A 13644-nucleotide genomic window follows, 5' to 3' on the forward strand; every position below is an offset into this window, starting at 1 on the left:
ATATCTTTGGTAGGGACTCCTCTGAGGAAGGCTGCAGAGGTAGCTGTGGCCCTTGTGGAGTGGGGTCTGATGCCTGCAGGTACAGATTTACCATGAAAGGAGTAACAAAACCGTATGCAGTGGCCCATCCATTTTGAAATAGTCCGTTTGGAAATTGGCTTCCCTTGAGCTCCTACAGCATAGGACACAGAGTTGTTCTGATTTCCTGAAAGGCTTTGTTCTGTCCAAATAGTAACGTAGCTGTCTATGGATGTCTAAGGAATGTAGCAGCCTTTCCCCTTTGTTTTGAGGATTGGGGTAAAAGGTAGGCAAGTGTATGGCCCGATTTAAAGCTACCCTGGATACTACCTTAGGCATAAATGACGGGTTGGTTCGTAGGGAAACCCTGTCCTGATGGAAGATGAGAAAGGGCTGCACAGCCATGAGGGCTTGTAGTTCCGAAACCCTACGAGCTGAGGTAATGGCCAGAAGGAAAGCTGTTTTCCAGGACAAATATTGCAAATCTGTTGAGGCAGCTGGTTCAAAGGGAGGCAATGTTAATTTTTCTAGAATGTAATTAAGATCCCAGGCTGGTATTGGTGGTTTCCTTGGAGGTCTTATATTCTTAGCCCCTCTGAGGAACTGTCTTAAGAGTGGGTGGGAGAATAATGGTGGATCAGTGTTGTATTCAGCAGAAATGGCTGAGGCATGGATTTTGATGGAGGAAAATGAAAGTCCACTGTTCAACAGCTCAGCTAGATACTGTAATATCTGAGGTAAATTCAGTTTTCTAGGATCCTGGCCTTTTTTCTCATTCCAAGTGCAAAACCATTTCCATTTTGCGGAGTAAGCCTTTCTAGTAGATGGCCTTCTGGCCTCCAAAATGACATCCTGCACCTCCTTGGACAGTAGGGTCTGTTGTGGTGTTAAGGAATTTTCCATGCAGCCAGATTGAGTGTTTTCAGCTGACTGTGAAGTGTTTTGTAGCTGTGCTGAGTCAGTAGAAGAGGCATTAGAGGTAGGGTCCAGGGAGGAGAATGTGTTAGGCTCCTCAGGAGTGGATACCAGTGTTGTCTTGGCCAGTCTGGAGCGATCAGTATCATCTTCGGTCTGTCTGCTCTTGCTTTCAAGAGCACCTTGGGCAGAAGAGGCAAAGGTGGGAAGGCGTAAACTGTCCGTGCTGCCCAATTGAAAGAAAGGGCGTCCACTCTCCAGGCCTTTGAATGGAATGTCCTTGAGCAGAATTTTGTCAATTGATGATTCCTGTGGGAGGCAGAGAGATCTATGTCTGGCCTTCCCCACGCTTGGATTATCTTTGTAAACACTTGAGGATGCAACTTCCATTCGTGCGGGTCTGTCATATTTCTGCTTAGATTGTCTGCCAGCGTGTTTTCCAAACCTGGCAGGTACTGTGCTTGAAGTTCGATTTGCCATTCCAGAGCCAAGTTCCAAAGTGACATGGCCAGCCTGCACAGGGGGTATGAATGTGTTCCTCCTTGTTTGTTTATGTACCACATTACTGTGGTGTTGTCTGTTTTTATCAATAATTGCCCTGGATGCAGGAGGTCCTTGAAAGCTGTAATTGCATTTATCACTGCTAGCATTTCCTTTTGATTGATGTGAAGGTGCTTTTCCTTTTGGGACCATTTGCCCTGAATGCACCTGTCTGTCATGTGTGCCCCCAGGCATAGTCTGAAGCGTCTGTTGTGATGACTTCATTTGCTTGAGGCTTGCAGAATGGTAGACCTGTGTTTGTTTGGCATGCTTGGGCCCACCATAGAAATTCCTTTTGCAAACATGGGATTAGTGGTATTATTGTTTCCAAACTGTGGCTGTGTTGAGACCATAGGTTTTTTAGGTACCATTGAAGTTTCCTCATATGCAACTTTGCACATGGGATTAGAAGAATGCAAGATGCCATGAAGCCCAGAGCCTGCAGGATTTTCCTTGCAGTTAGCCTGGTGCAATTTGCTAGTATTTTGAAGTACTGAGTTAGTTGCCCCTGTTTTTCTGGCGTAAGATAGGCCATCTGGGTGTCTGTGTCCAAGTTGGCACCCAGGAAAATTATTTTCTGAGATGGTGTTAGCCTGGATTTCTCTTTATTGACTGTGTATCCCAGAGAATTCAATAACCGTGTTACATAAGCCAGATGTTCCAGAAGTATGTGTTTGCTGTCTGCTTGGATCAGGCAATCGTCCAAATAAGGGTAAATTTGTATCCCTTGAAGTCTGCAGTAGGCAATTACTGATGCCAGGCATTTCGTGAATACTCTGGGCGCAGTAGATAAGCCTAAGGGCAATGCAGAGAATTGATAGTGGATTGAACCTGCAAGAAATCTGAGGTATCTTCTGCAGTTTTGTCTGATTGGGACATGCAGGTATGCCTCCTTGAGGTCCAATGTTACCAGCCGAGACTCCTTGCCCAGCATGGGAAGAAGCTGCTGTAAGGTGAGCATCTTGAATTTTGGTGCAGTAGAAATGTGTTTAGGATGGATAAGTCCAAAATGGGTCTCCAATCGGTTCCCTTCCTTGGTACCAGGAATAGTCTGGAATAAAAACCTTGACCTTGTTCGTGAGTAGGTACCTCTTGAATAGCTTTCATGTCCATGAGCTTTGAAATTTGTATTTGAGCCTCTGCCCTTTGATTGTGTGGCAGGTTCGGCATGCCTCTCATTTTTGGTAGAGTGTGAAAATGAAATCTGTAGCCTCTGTTTATAATGTCCAGGATCCATTTGTCTGTTGTGATAATATGCCAATTTTTTGAAAATAATGCCAGTTTTCCTCCCAAGGGTGCTGCCAGCTGAGACTTGCTTGGCATGCAAAGGGAAAGTCATTGGGTTTGTTTCCTGTATTGTTGTGCACTGTCTTCGCCACCTCTTGGTGCTGGAGTTTGCCATTGTCTGCCTCTATATGATCCTTGAGATTGTCCTCTGCCCCTTGTGCGCCTGTATCTACCTCTTTGGGGCTTGTCCGTGGCTGGAAAGGACCAGTTTTTGAAGGCCAATTTCTGCTAAAACGTGGTGGTTGTACCTGTAGAAAAGCTTTGACAGTTTGCATAGATTTAGCTTTTTCTTCCATTTTCCGTAGTATCTCCTCAGCATTAGTACCAAATAATACATCCTTTTGTAAAGGAGCATCTAGTAGTTTAGCTTTAACATGATCAGGCAAGGTTTGTTCCCTAAGCCAGGCATGTCTACGAATGACTGATCCTATAACAGCAGCTCTACTTGAGGCCTCTAGAGCATCATAGCCACATTGTAATGTGTGTTTACCCACTTGTTCTGCACTATGCATCATATCCTGCAACTCCTTCAAATCTGGTTGTTCAGGTTGTGCCATTTTATTCCTTAATTGTGATAACAGAAACTGCTGATATTTAAGCATATGGAACTGACAATTTAAGGCCCTCATGGCTAGGGTGGCCGAGGTACATACCTTTTTTCCCCACCTTTCTAAGGATCTAGACTCTCTTTCGGAAGGTAATGGATTCTTAGCAGTAGAGGCCTTCATTCCCTTGGGGCCTTGAGAAATGGTTTTAGGGTCAGCATTATGGCTTTTGTAAAGAAATTGGTGTGAGTTAGGAACTCTGTAGTACCTATCAGGCTTGACTGGGGCAGGAGGCAGGGAATCCGGATTAAGGCAAGCCTCCGAGTAAACATCATCAAGTATGTCCAGGACAGGAGGTATCGCCAGAGGTCTGTGCTGAGGTAGCAAAAGAAATTCCCTAAGTCTTTTCTTGGAATCTGAAAAATCTTGGCCCTCCCAATGGAAGTGTTCCCTCAAGGTATGCAAGGTTTCCCCGAAAGAAAAATCCTCTGGGGGAGATACAGAAGGAATGGACTGCTCTGCATCAGAATCTTCAAAGGGAGAGTACGAGTGCTCCTCTTCATCAGAATGTTCTGAAATAATGGAGCCCTGGTCAGAAGAGGGAGAATCTTCCTCCACTCTGGGTCTCTTGTCCGGAGGGGGTTGGGAACCCCTGATAAGAGTAATTAAATCCTCAGCCATTTTGAGCATCTGCTTTTTAGGCATGGGACCTGGAGATGGGCCCTGTGCAACAGGCCTCTTGGGATGCATGGCTGATTTGGACTTAGTAAAGGCCTTTATGGAAAAGGAAGATGAGGGTCTGAAGACACCATGGGTGGAAGTGGACCTGTCCACATTAAGAGGCTCAACACTCACAGTGGCTTCGGTAGCTGTAGTCAGGGTATGGGCCGAGGTACCTGCGGTCTCGGTTACAGAAGACACCGCCAGAGAAGTGTCGTCGGTAGTCAGGGGCTGCGTAGGTGCCTCGCTGAGAACCGGACCACGTGTAGCCGGTTTTGGCGTGGAGGCCGCGGACCTCACGTGTCAGTCTTTGTCCTTGCGTTTTTTGGACAAAACGGTAGTCGGAGTCTCCGACGACATTTTATAATCAAAAGCTTTACCAAAAAAGTGCTGGGCGAACTCCGCCCGACGCTTAATAGTGCGTTTACTGAAAGTAGCACAAAAGCGACAGCCCGAGACGTCGTGGTCTGGGCCTAAACAAGGTATACAGAGGGAATGGAAATCCTTATGCGGTATTTGCTTCCCACAAGAAATACAATTGTTAACTTTGTCTGACATCGGTCTGAGGCAAGAAAAGTTTCCCCAACGGGGTACTTAGCTTTAAAGAAGACTTCGGTTTCCAAATTTTCGTAGTTTCAGGAGCTGGCCGACCAGCACTTGCGAACTGCTTCTGCTTCGGGCACCGCGCGGCAAAAAAGACTGAAGAAAATGACATCGGCTGTGTCTTATATACCCCTGTCGCACTGACGTCAGGAAAGAAAGCGACGACAACCCTTCGCCGGACCTAGACTTTGGAATTCGGCCGACCGAGGACCCGCCTGATGGCAGGAGAACCCATCTGTTATGACTGCAGCTGTATGCACGATGAACATCAATAAGTATCCTTTCCTGCACTTTTAAACTGAGTGTATCTGCTTTATTTTCTTAAAAAATAAATATAAATATATATATATATATATATATATATATATATATATATATATATATATACACACACACTTGTTTCCCGCCTTTCTAAGCAAGTATAGTCCACTTTTCAGGTTAGTGCTGAATTCTCGGCTGTGTTAAAAATCTCTGTGTCTGCCCATACCTTACTTGGATAGAAGGAAGTTTCTCTGTTCACCTGTGAGACGGGAGCTTTGAGCATCCTATCTGTCCCTGGAGGAGTGGTTTCAGCCCAGAAATTAGTAGTTTATGGGCCATTTTGGGCTAATTTCTATCTCTTTCATTTCCCTGCTATAAATACCGTATTTGCCCGGTTTTGCGCTCCAGGTAGCGCCGGTTACCTAGGGTAAAAAGTCTCCTCTCTTCAATTTTTCCCTTGGAACTAGACAAACTTTCAACCCAAGCACTCAAGCCATTCATTTCTCATCCCGGCACTTGCTCAAAACTTATTGCAAGCACTTATAAACCCCTAGCACTAGACCCTCCTATACTGTACAGAAGGACAAGGCTCTCTATTCGACCTTACCAGCCATCCAGTAAAACAGTTCACTGTACCTATCCCATTCCGCGTTTCTGGAAACACTGGGAAACATAAAGGTCCTACCAAACACCCTAACATTGGGTGATTTCAATTACCCAAACATTAACTGGGAGAACTACTCAAGTACCAACTCCCTTTGCCCAACCTTTCTTAGAATTTATAAACTCAAACGCCCTGGTTCAACTGGTCAACACTCCCACCAGAGGTGATAACATATTGGACCTGGTCATCACCAACATGGGCGACCTGTGTTCCACACCAGGAGGAGGAAACTAGTACAGAAAAGAGTAAAATCCCAAGAAGGGAAGACATACCTGATCAGTATCAGCAAGAAACTACGATCCCTCATAAAATCATCCAAGGGGAGCTTTGAAAGAAAAATTGCCAAGGACTCCAAAGATAACCACAAGGCATTCTTTAGCTATGTCAAGAATCTAAGTGGCAATGCTCAGATCTGCTCGGAGATAGTGCAGAATGGCACAAAATACACTGAACCGACCTATATCACCAACATCCTGGCAGACAGGTTCAGTGCAAACTTCACCCCCGTCTCACCCCAAAAAGAGCCCATAACCATACCAGAAGAATGTAGAGTCCCTGAAATCACAGACACTCAGGTTAAAACAGCCCTCTCCAAAGCCAAAAACACAGCACAAATGGGACCGGATGGTGTCCCAGGCTGCGCCCTACACAAGCTCAAAGACGAACTAACCCCTCACCTAAACACACTGTTCAGACTCAGCCTCTCCACAGGCTACATACCCATAGAGTGGAGCACAGCAACGGTTATTCCACTCCACAAAGGTGGAGCCACAACAGACCCCGGGAACTATCGCCCTATAAGTCTGACTAGCTGGGTCTGCAAGGCTATGGAGTACATCATCATGGAACTCATTAAAAGAGACACTGGGAAGCTCCAAACACTGGACCCTACCCAGTTTGACTTTAAGGGCAGATCATGCCTCCTAAACCTGGTGGACTTTGAGACAGTTATCAAGGCTATAGACAAGGGAAAGGTGGTACACACAGCCTACCTACACCTCGCTAAGGCCTTCGACACCATTCCCCATTCTGGTATTATAGACAAGCTCACCAGCCTGAACATAAACCCCTACGTCACAAGATGGGTTGCCATCTGGCTCACGGACAGAACCCACATGGTGAGAGTTGCGGGAGCTAGGTCCGACTCTAAACCAGTTACAAGTGACGTTCCCCAGGGCTCAGTCCTAGGACCCCTCCTGTTCGGCATATACTTCTCAGAGGTACAGGCAAGCACAGGAGGACTATGGCTGACCAAGTTCGCAGACTACTGCAAACTAGGGGCTATAATTGACTCTCCGGCTGACACAGACATCCTCCAAAAGGGTCCCACTGAGGCGGATACCTGGTGTCAAAATCATGGCCTCAAGATAAATGCCAAAAAGTGCATAGTCATCCCCTTTGGAAAAAACAAAGTATCCACAAACTACCACATAGGTGGTAGTCCTCTAAATACGGAAGACGTAATAAGGGATCTGGGGACCCAAGTAGATAGTAATCTCACCTTTGATAATCACATTGCCAAAGTTGTTAGAAAATCCTTCTACGTGGCCCACCAAATCACAAAAGGGTTCGCATCCAGATCAAAATAAGTCATTGTGCCCCTCTACTCATCACTCATCAAACCCATCGTAGAGTACAACGCCCCATTTGGGATGCACCTTACAAGACACCTGCAACAGCTGGGAAGACCACAGAAGTACCTCACCAAGAGGATCAATGGCCTCAAACAGATGCCCTATGCAGCTCGACTGAAGAAATTCCAGTTGTACTTGGTTGCATACCGTCTACTCAGAGGTGATCTCTGCCTGACATACAAGGCCATGTCCAACCCAGAAATGGTGAACATGCTCCACCTAAAGAAAACTTTATCCCCTCGAGCCACACGCTCTAGGGATCTAAATCTCACCACAACAATAAATAGGACGTGCTGGAAGGGATAGATTCCTGTTCCAGAGACTTCCCATGCTTTGTAACAAGATCCCAATCTGCATTAGGCAGAGCTCCACGCTAACACTCTTCAAAAGAAACCTTGACGGGTGGATGGGAAACAAAGTTTACCTTGGGAATCACTTCAGTGGCTCTGCTTGACAGAGGCACAGGGAACTAATCTAAGAGGGCAGCGAAATCCAACACATTCTGGCTAAGCTTATAAATGCTTTCGGGCAGATAGCCTATGAACCTATGTACTGTACAATGAAATTATGTTATGAGGTTCTGGAGCTCCATCCAGTGGCCAAAATAAAAATTACATCTCAAAGTCTTGCAGCTCTAAACTTTAAAACAAGAGCTACAAAGTTTCATTCATACCTGGGAATTTACTGGCCTCAAGCACAATCTGCCAGTGTAATTCCCTGTACTCAGTATTACGCTCCCATAGCCCACCTCTCATGTCCTTGGATATCACCTCCAATACAAAAAGAAAAAGTAAAGGAAGCATTGTGGCATGTCATACTGAGTCTGTATAGGGCATTGTTGGAATTCTTATTCTTAATCTCATATAAATGTTCATATATTCTTCTATGAAGCTTCCTTTCAGTTTTGCTCACATAAAATCCATTATAGACCTTGCATACTATTAAGTATATTACCCCATTGGTATCATAGGTGGCATACCCCTTACATGTGAGAGTTCTGTCCCTCGCAATGACATGTACATTCTCTCCGTTGACAACACATGGGCACTGGGAACAATGTCCACATTTATAAGTACCCTTCTTATCCAGACCATACAGGTGAATAGCCCCATTCTTCTTTTCTATTAAGTTTTTGATGTACGGCCCTTTCTGAAAACACATTTTAAAGGCTTCACAAATATGTTTAAATCAGATATAGCAGCAAATGTATCCCTAGGAAAGAAGACATTTGTCACACATGCATGAGTTTATGCATACCACAGGACTACATGACAAGCTTATTCACAAAGAATCATGTGACTGCCTCAAAACTTAAAAAAAAAATCTTTGGGTGGCAAGACAGGATGACCAACATAAATGTTCACCACTTAAGAGTGCAGCCACACAATTCAAGCACTGGAACTCTCACTGACCCCCCCCCCCCCCCCAAAAAAAAAAAAAAAAAACAGACCTTCTTACATGAGACTTCTGTCTGGTATACCGAACAATGTAAATCCACACTAAACTGAATTCCTGCAAAATTTATGCTCCAACCTTTATCTTGGTCTTAATAATGATCTTTGGGTAATAATCTTAACTCACGGCTGAATCAGGGTTCTTACCAAGTAAAAGAGCAGGGAAAGAGAACAAAGAGCTCCAGAGATGGCATTGTTATAGGTTGCGACTAGTGAATATGGATCATCTGCACTAACCCCAAGTAAGAACTGGATCAGTAAAGGGCATAAAGTCTACATTACACATAAATTATGGTAACAGAAGGGGAATACATTGGGAGAATATGATTAATTGGGAAGGCTCAGCCTGAAATGCACATGTTACTAGTAAGTTCAGGAGATTGCAGCCAGTTCTCTGGTTCTGAGACCATGCTAAAAAATCAAGTCCAACAAGTGACCTGATATATGGGAAACATTGATAACTTAAGTGAAGCTGAAGCTCTCTACAAGTGAGAGAAGCTCCATGGCAAGCTTGCTGGTTTCACCACACCCTTACATTAAGGTCACTCAAGATCAACCATAGGGAGGACCAGTGTAATAGAGAAATGAGAAAATTAGCAAATTCTTACAGAATCATCATAAAATAATCTGGTGGATGATAAAACATGTGGAATATGCAAAGTCACTCATATTCCAAGGACATACTCAAAGGATCAAGATCTACCAGCTTCCTCCAGGAACAGCTATAAATAAGCAAAATACAGATTTTGTTCCTTCTCAACATTATCCTTCTTAAGACTTGATTACTGACAGCCTGCAGGAACAGATACTGCAAGAGGTGGACCAAAATTTTCATTCAACCAGGACTCTATAATAACCAGCAGGTCAACCCTTAAGGTGCAAGTCACACAAAGTCCTATTTATTCTAAGTTGACGTAGGAAGGAGTACAGCCCTAAACAGTCCTCTTAGGGGCAGGATCTGTCTAAGGGTCGAGGATTACTACACTCCAAAAGGTACTCCTAACTAGATAAGAATTGCTATTTGTGTTGTTTCATCCTCAAGCAGTGCCAAGAAATCCTTACCTCAATGAGCCATTTCCTGCATCCACTCGATGATTCCTTATGATCCTCAATTCTCCTACTTCTAAGGGGGAGCACAGGAGGGTAGAGGTCAAGAAGGAGGTTCTTGGGACAGGAAAAGTTCCAAACGGCCACCACAGCGTTGTACCACAACTACAAGAATCGAGTTTCAACTGTAGGATTTAGTGAATTAAACAAAATCTAGAAAAGTGGGATGTTTCAAAAGGATTAGAACAGTCAGGTCATACAGCCTCAGCAGTGATGACTAAACAGAAACTGCAGCCATCAAGACCCACCACCGCTTAAAAAGTTAACAATTCTCAGTAAAGCCTAAACTGCAATATAAAAAAAGTTACCAAACAGAACTACTGGTGAGACCTGGAACAGAGAAAACACTACCTAACAAACAATTAGCCCAGTTAATAACCTTCTCTATCTCCCTATTTTCACAGACTGTTAAGAACCTTAATGATTTGCAATAAAGGACCACTGCATGTAGTCTAGAAATATGCAAGAGAGTTATTTAAGTCGCAAGGAAGAGTTCCACTGCAAATTACACATTGGGTCAGTCTGGACTTCTATTCAGAAACAAAGATGAGGCTGTAAATAAAACTGATCAGAAAAGGTGTAAACAAAATCTACAAAACACATCTCCCAAAAGGAGTTCTAAGCCTCCTCCCAAAAAACAATACTTAACAGGTGATGTAGAGATGACACTGTGCCAAATGGAAAACAAGTACCAGTATAATGTAATAAGTAAAAAGAAATTAAAAAGAAATTTATTTTAGTACAAACACACACAGAAGGTGAATGAAACACGTTAAAGTCCAAGGGAGCTGCAATGATTAAAAAGTCAACCAAATAGGCGGGAAAAGACAAATCATAATACATACCAGCTTACCATCCATCAAAGCCATACCCTATAAGCACAAGAAACAATTATTGGCATTCACAATTCTACCTCACAGGAACTCTATTTTCACAAAGAATCTCCAGGCTATCAGTCTTATCCACAAATATCCACCACAAGGAGAGGTACAGGTCATGCCAACATTCAAGCAAAATTCAGCAGGGGCAAAAACCCATGCTCTGTAAGAAAGTGTAAATAGTATGCATCCCCACCAGAAAAGAAAACATCCATCCTTAGATAAAACCAGGTGCAAGTAGGAAAAAATGGTGACAGCACTTCCTTTGTCCCAATCATACAGTAATATATAGTGTGACAAAGCACATCACTGCTACACATACCACATGCCACAATTCTTACAAGTTGTGGAATAGCAACAAAAAATGGTCTGAATGAAAGATTCTTCTGGCAGAATAAATACTACACTTCTGCACTCTTCCTCCCCAACATATGCATACTACATGGGGTGGGGGGGTATGCTTCTACGGAATGTAAAATCTGTAAACTGTTGGGATCCAATGGAAAATTACGTAACCCTTGCAAATCTGTTTTGGCTGTAACAGAGACCACATATACGCGGGAAATGCAGTAAGTATAGACAATTTTACACCATGTAGATAACACCAATACATATGGATATAAGAAGCATATGCAAACTGAGCACGCAAATTGTTTCCAAATATCAGGAATGTGAGACGGATGCTGTAGCCACAAGACAGAAGCATTAATCACTACTCACTGTTCCACCTAACAGGCCAGGCCTTGAATATGAAATATGCTGATGGAAATGTAGTTTCATCACCTTCTAACTGAAGCTCAGAACAGTTACAGATGGTGGAGGATTATGGTCATTAAATTTTGAGCCAAATACATTTTAGTTATCCTGAATGTACTGCCATGAAAAAAAGGAGGGGGTGGTGTGTGGAGGGATTTTTAAAAGAAAGTAAACAGTAACAGAAAAGACAGACTACAAGCAAGAAAGTTGGTAAAGTCAGGGTGACAAAGAGCCACCAAGAAAATTAAGGACAAACTAACATGAAACCAACAAGCACACTGTTAAAAAAAAGATTTTGCTCCAAAACAACTTTTATAGGCAAATGAGAAAACACAAGTTATACAGTATAAGGACTTTGTTCTGGCACTCCAATGTGCGTCAGCAGAAGTCATTGTACATGTCGATATCAGTAAGGTGCATATCCCGAATTTGTTTGCGCTGCCAATTCAATCTTTGAAGACCAGATAAAACACTTACCCCACCTCCAGCTGATCAATACTAGAGTACACATTCCCTTACCCGTATAAGCCTTGCAACTTCCAGCAGTATGCGGCTCCTCTGTAGTCCGGACATCTGACCCCATTTCTGAAAGGCCTCTTTGGCACACTTAATAGCCAGCTCTACTTCCTGCTGTCCAGAGGGAGTAAATTCACAGATCAAGCAACCTAGCATGGACATTACAAAAGAAATGGTAGCAGTCAGGCTTGCTAGCACTCTACAACGTACAAGAAACGTAGGCTCATGATGTACTACAACATCATTATTATTCTTAAAAGAAAAGGAAATAAAAAAACACAAGGCTTAGTCAAGATATACAAAATATTAACACAAAGACAGTAGGGACATCTAATCAATGGAAATATTACAATACTTCTGAATAACTTAACATACTGTATAAACTGATAAAACAATGCAGTGATAAGAACTGGAATTGTTTCTTCTAAGCACTTGGCTCTCCACTTCAATTCCTGTCTAAGCTAATTTCCATGTGTTCCAGTTTCTGCCCATATCCCACAAACAAAGTGAAACCTGTAACCCTTCAGCATACCTATGGGTGTGCATGACAGGTGTTCTCTCTAGGATAAGGAGCAATATCTTTCACCCACTGAGTGTCAGGATAGGCTTAGACTCTAGCCGAAGACCATGAAAAGTATAAAACAAGTATTAGAAAATTAATGAACACTAGGATTCTACATCTCTAGGATCATACCCTTCACATTAGCCAAAAATGTTATGTTCAAAAAACACAAAACTGAGCAGCTGATCAACACGGCGGAGCCTGGGAAAGATGCTACTTTGGGCCACAAAACAGAGACAGTGCTATCTCTATTTGAAATCACACAGGTATATAGACTGAAATGAAATATGTTGGCCACAATGTAGCAACAGATGCAGGTGGTGGCAAAGACTGACGTATGTGTAAGAAATAACTGCTGGAAAGCAAGAAAAAGTTAGTGTTTCAAAACAGAATGATTACTGAACATAAATTAAATTTTATCACCAAGTTACTTGGCTGTTGTTGAGCAAATGCACAGTGCACTCTGCTCAGCATGAGTACACAGCAGATGTTGATTAAAAAAAAAAAAAAAAAAAAAAAAGAGAAAAATAAAATCAAACTGTAAAAGTACTACACAAATGGTTACCAGAAACTACAAACAATAACAAATGGCAAAGCCAATAATATCAGCAATCATAATCAGTGCATAAATAAAAGGAAAACCCAAGAGAAGATAGGTGATTTAACATCTACTATTTCAAAGCATGAATCAAGAGATATCCTTTACCAAATTAAAGCTTTCACACAGGAGTCACAATCTGCCAGCAGTATAAAAATACTACAGCAAACTGTGGGAAGTAAGGTAAAAAGCCTGGATCAAACTATACAAAGTTTAGTATTACATGTACTGCATCAGATTACTTTCCACAGCCAATCCACAGTCACCCTCAATTCACAATCCACCCCCAAACTGAACAATGCTCTTATTTGGAACAAGAACATTACAAATATTTCAATTTGCCTAAAATGGGGTACTGCTGTTTGTACAACTAAATTTTCCAGAAATAAAATGACTGAACTCATTCACACCTAGTAGCTGTAGCAGATTCCTGTGCATTTTCTGAAAAAAGATATTATGCCTTACCATAACGTTCCATCTGTGTTGTTGATCTTCTTTCATTCATCACTAATGGGTTCGGTTCTGAGGGCTCGGAACCGAATCGGCCTAATACAAAGCTCGCTCCAGGCAAAAAAATCTCATGCTA

General features: G+C 42.8%; 1 protein-coding gene across 1 annotated transcript in view; it reads right to left on the reverse strand.

Moving 5' to 3' along the window:
- Nucleotides 1-13644, reverse strand: part of LOC122813214 (4-trimethylaminobutyraldehyde dehydrogenase-like) — a 958904-nt gene that overhangs the window by 841472 nt on the left and 103788 nt on the right. Inside the window, exon 2 of the mRNA XM_044085400.1 lies at nt 11902-12047. Coding sequence (XP_043941335.1) covers nt 11902-12047 — 146 coding nt within the window. The remainder of the gene's footprint in view (nt 1-11901; nt 12048-13644) is intronic.

Source organism: Protopterus annectens, chromosome 10.part0 (assembly GCF_019279795.1).
Source record: "Protopterus annectens isolate FY-2018-M chromosome 10.part0, PAN1.0, whole genome shotgun sequence".
In the NCBI taxonomy this organism is placed as follows: Eukaryota; Metazoa; Chordata; order Ceratodontiformes; family Protopteridae; genus Protopterus; species Protopterus annectens.